This window comes from Dermacentor andersoni, chromosome 6 (genome assembly GCF_023375885.2).
Source record: "Dermacentor andersoni chromosome 6, qqDerAnde1_hic_scaffold, whole genome shotgun sequence".
Lineage (NCBI taxonomy): Eukaryota > Metazoa > Arthropoda > Arachnida > Ixodida > Ixodidae > Dermacentor > Dermacentor andersoni.
This window is the reverse complement of record NC_092819.1, coordinates 160,295,224-160,299,536: the sequence shown is the minus strand read 5'-3', so window position 1 is coordinate 160,299,536 and position 4,313 is coordinate 160,295,224. Positions and strand designations below refer to the sequence as shown.

Sequence of the window (4,313 nt, the reverse complement as noted above, 5' to 3'; positions counted from 1 at the left end):
GAAAGAAGACAGCTGCAAGCGACGCTCTTGTCCTGAGCATTTTTTCCACGCTTGAATGTGTCTTAAGAGTGCGTAATAAAAAACTATGCTTTTGGTGCACTATTCAAACCTATCCTGTGAATAATCATTAACACCCTGCCACTGACAAGCCAGTAACATGTGCGCCGGTCCTGTGTGTGATAAGCGATGTCAACAAGAATATTTCCTTTCATTCTACTGGTGTGCTGCACTGCTTTTTCATTGAGTGATGCTGCGATCATCGGTCTGTTTAAGGGCCGTGCAGAGGGACGTTATCTGGAAGTGCTTGCAACAGCATTCATTGCGCTGGGTTCCACAGCTGGGTTCCACAGCTGGGTTCCCCATCTTGCAGCATGGTGGTGCGGGACAAGTCTGCTTAGGGCACTAATAGAAAATACGAAGTCAGACTAGATTGAAAGATCAGGCTTTGTAATCCGTCTTTTGTAAGTGAGAAATATGACAGTGATGTGAAATCAAGGTGTTGCCACCTCTTGTGGAGTGTGGTCATGCGACATCAGCACTGGCCGATTCAGAGAGTGTGGCATAGAGGGAGTTCACGTGGAGATTATGTCAACTCATCCTTTTTGGCACTGGCAGTTGAAATTGAAGAGCAGCAGCAGGACCTTTGGCATCCATTCTTTACGAAACAGTATCATATTAGGGCTATTTCTTTTACCTACACTTGTACAGGCTTGTACAGACGAGTGTAGTTTTGGGCAGAGGCTATGATGTCGTATGCTCACTTCACTTTGCGGACTGGACTATAGCCAATCACAGCAGACTGCATCGTCTTCTGTATTGGCAGACGAAAATTGTCTGACATTCCACTTCGCCTGGCTTCGCACCCACCGTCTGCCTGTGCAGTGTGTTTCTATGAAGACCTTAAGTAATATTTAAAAATAGCCATATTGAACTAAAAGGCTTCGGGGACGTGCCGTCAGCGGTAGCGACCACGGGGTGATGGGTGATGCGTGGTAATTAGTACGTAATTAACAAAATTTATTAAACCTTCTAACTTCTAATTTCAGTGGGCTCATCGTAATTGGTAAATTGAAGCAAACTTTCCATACCAGCCATATCAATGTTCTGATCTGGAAAAATGCGCTCGCCCGTTGAACTGTGGCACGATGAATTTCGGCCATCAGAGTGCGCGAAACCAAAAGTGGGAGGCTGCAGCGAATGTAAAGCCACACCCTTCGAGGCAACATTCTGCTTACGTCACCTCGGAGGGCGTGGCTTTGCGCTCGCCGCAGCCTTTCAGTTTTGGTTTCGTGTGCTCCGATTGCCAAAATTTATTGTGCCACAGTTCCACGGGTAAGTGCATTTTTCCAGATCAGAACATTGATATGGCTTGTATGGAAAGCTTGCTTCAATTATCCAATTATGATGAGAATAATGGAGTTTTGGTAATTAGTGACTAAGTATCACATATCACCTGTCACTCTGTGTGTGGCACTGATAACGGCATTCTCTGAAGGAACCAGTCTTTTATTTCAGAATGGCTGTGTTGGGATATTACTTTGTCTTCATGGAAACACCCTGCATACATATGCCCTTCCCTGAGCAATAAAAGCCGACATACTAGTTTCCTTGCACGAACAAATGTAGACAAACTGCAGCTAAATACATCGCAAATGCTCAGCGTACTAAGACCACCTCTCCATGCATATAATGCAGAGTGTAGTCTGAAAGAGCTACGACTAAAATAATCTTTTTTTTCTTGAAAGATTAGATCACCTTCCTCTGCGACACACGGTCACTCCAGCATTTCGCTGCTGTCCTTGACAGCGAACCTTCACTCTGGTCACCCAACGTAGGGGAGGGGGATTGGATTAGTTCAACGACGAAAAAAAGTAAACGCTTTATTTGTTTATTTCAAGGTACTTTAATAAGGGGGACACCACGAAAAAAACACATAAGAGCCAAAAATGCTTGCAGTAATAACGCGCTTGAAGAGTGTTACAAATACAACTGAATGAAGAAAAATTAACATTACTCAGAAAAAGAATGAAAAATACAATTCTTGGCAACATACGAAGCGGTGGATTGCATGCGTATAAAACCAGCGAAATGTACACGTAGTTAAAATACGTAGTACGTAGTTAAAAGAGAACATTAAGGGTACAAACTATGCATGCATATTTACAGGATATTTTAGCATCGCCTGACAACCATCAGCTGCCACGGCAGTGAGCATTCTGCAGACATAAAATAGTCTGCTAATTCGTCCCTCATTGCCATGGCAGCTGAAGTGGGGCGGTTGTTTGACGGCACTGTCTTTGTGCCAATTTTAGTGACAGTGCGGCGCCATTCTCCGTCATACACCGTCTCGCCGCATAGCGTGCCGCTGTACTCATCAGGGCAGTAGGCAGCGTCTCCCATAAGAGAATTGTGCAAACACACGGCAGCCTGAATCATGTTGTTGAGGAGCTCTGGTGCGCCTTCCACCGTTCCAAAAAACACCCGCCAACGGGAGACTAGAATGCCGAAAGCATTTTCAATGCACCTGCGTGCCCTCGACAAGCGGTAATTGAAGACCTTTTTTCTATCATCCAGCTTCCTCCCAGGGTAGGGCACCAGGTAAGTCCGCAAAGGGAAGGCTGCATCGCCAACCAAACAAGGTGGCCACTTCGACATATTTGAAGGCAGCCCCAGAGCACCCTCTTCAAATACTGCCTGGAGGGGACTCCTCTTAAAAAAAGAGGCGTCTGAATATCGGCCTTGGGCTCCGATGTCCACCATTATAAATCTATAGTTGGCGTCTGCTATAGCCAGCATAATTAGTGAATAGAAACCCTTGTAATTGTAGAAGTCTGAGCCGCTCTTGTTGGGACATTTGATCGCAAAATGCTTGCCGTCAATGCTCCCTATTGTGTTTGGAAAATCCCATTTGTCATAGTATTCCTCTGCTATGTCGCGCCACCTCTGTGTGCTTGGGCGTCCGAGTACCAGGGGCTTCAAGCAGTCCCAGATCGCTGGTAAGGTCTCCTTCAGTACGCTAGCTACAGTAGATGCATGCATTCGGTAGCTCAATGCAATGTCCTCCATGGACCCTCCTGTGGCCAAAAATCTGCAAAGATGTTAAAAGAGCAGTCTGTAAAATTATGGTTCCAATATTTCGACATCTATGTTTACACTGAACCAAATTCTTATCAGCGTAATTCTATTCGTTAATGCCTGCACCGCGTTTTACAGACACCATAGGGCCACGAGTAGTAGTAGCGAGAATGGCTCGTCGGTGACTCAGTATAAGCATAACCTAGCAAGCACTATTATTATACGCGGCGAAAATTTTCGGAAATATAAGCGATCACTCGAAAAAGAAATAAAACCTAACACGAGTCAGTATTTTCTTTAATCTCATGCATGGGGAAGTTCAGGGAGGTGAATACGTGGGTTCCGTATTTCTGAAATTACGAAAAGTTGGGAACACGAACGACAAAAAAGCATATTTTCGGGAACGAATTGTTGAGACATGTTACCAAAAAAGTAATTTTCTAAAGCTACAGTACACATGGATGCACGTCGGCTCGAGGTCGCATTGGCTAAAGTCTAGGAAATATGACCAAGATATATTTTACCTCAATGTCACCGCGAGCCTTTCTGCCGGTGAGATGGCTCTCCTGTGAGTAGGAGGATGAACAAGCCTGCGGTGAACAAGGCTCAGCAGCTTGTCAAACGACGCCTTTGTCAGCCTGCGTGCGACAAATGCATGAAAGTTACGCATAATATATTTAACCGAGCTGGAGCTACACAATTCCAAAAGGAGCAACGTTGTCATTTACCTGAAATACTTGAAATGGTATTCAGGATCACTGTTCCGCAGCTCCTGTACTAGGTGGTGGTACTCTCCACACTCTGGACGCTTGTCAAAGATATCCCTTATGTAGAGAGACCTGTTCTTCTTGCGACGCAGACGACGCACCAACAAAGCGAAAATAATGTTTCGTCTTGCGTAGTTTGTCTGCGTCCGTGCCATCACCGAGCAACAGTCCGGTCCGCAGTGGCGATCGCTACCGACAGAGAAAGCGCGCGAAAAGATTTGTTTGGATGTTCCTCGACAGGCGGCACGGAGCGGCGCGTTGTTCTGCGCATGCGCTACTCCAGCTGCGGCAGCTGCGCGGCGTTGTACTGTAGGGGGACGGACATATGCCTGGCGCGGTGTAGCCGACGTGGCGTGAAGTAGCGCAACCACCGCGCACGCGCGCGCCGAGTCACGTCGAAGTGTATTGGCGCCTTAAGAAACGGCATCGTGTAGGTGCGCAGAGCTGCACTTCTACATCAATGAAGAAAAA

The 4,313-nt window shown here is 46.3% G+C and overlaps 1 protein-coding gene across 1 annotated transcript; it reads right to left on the bottom strand.

Annotated features, from left to right (window-relative positions):
- Window positions 1-1,860: 1,860 nt before the first annotated feature.
- Window positions 1,861-3,997, bottom strand: LOC126523734 (putative nuclease HARBI1). Its single transcript, XM_050172317.2, has 3 exons — window positions 3,804-3,997; window positions 3,600-3,713; window positions 1,861-3,088 (listed from the first exon to the last, which is right to left on the bottom strand). The coding sequence occupies exons 1-3, from the start codon at window positions 3,995-3,997 to the stop codon at window positions 2,173-2,175; spliced, it is 1,224 nt and encodes a 407-aa protein (XP_050028274.1). The 3' UTR covers window positions 1,861-2,172.
- Window positions 3,998-4,313: the final 316 nt, after the last annotated feature.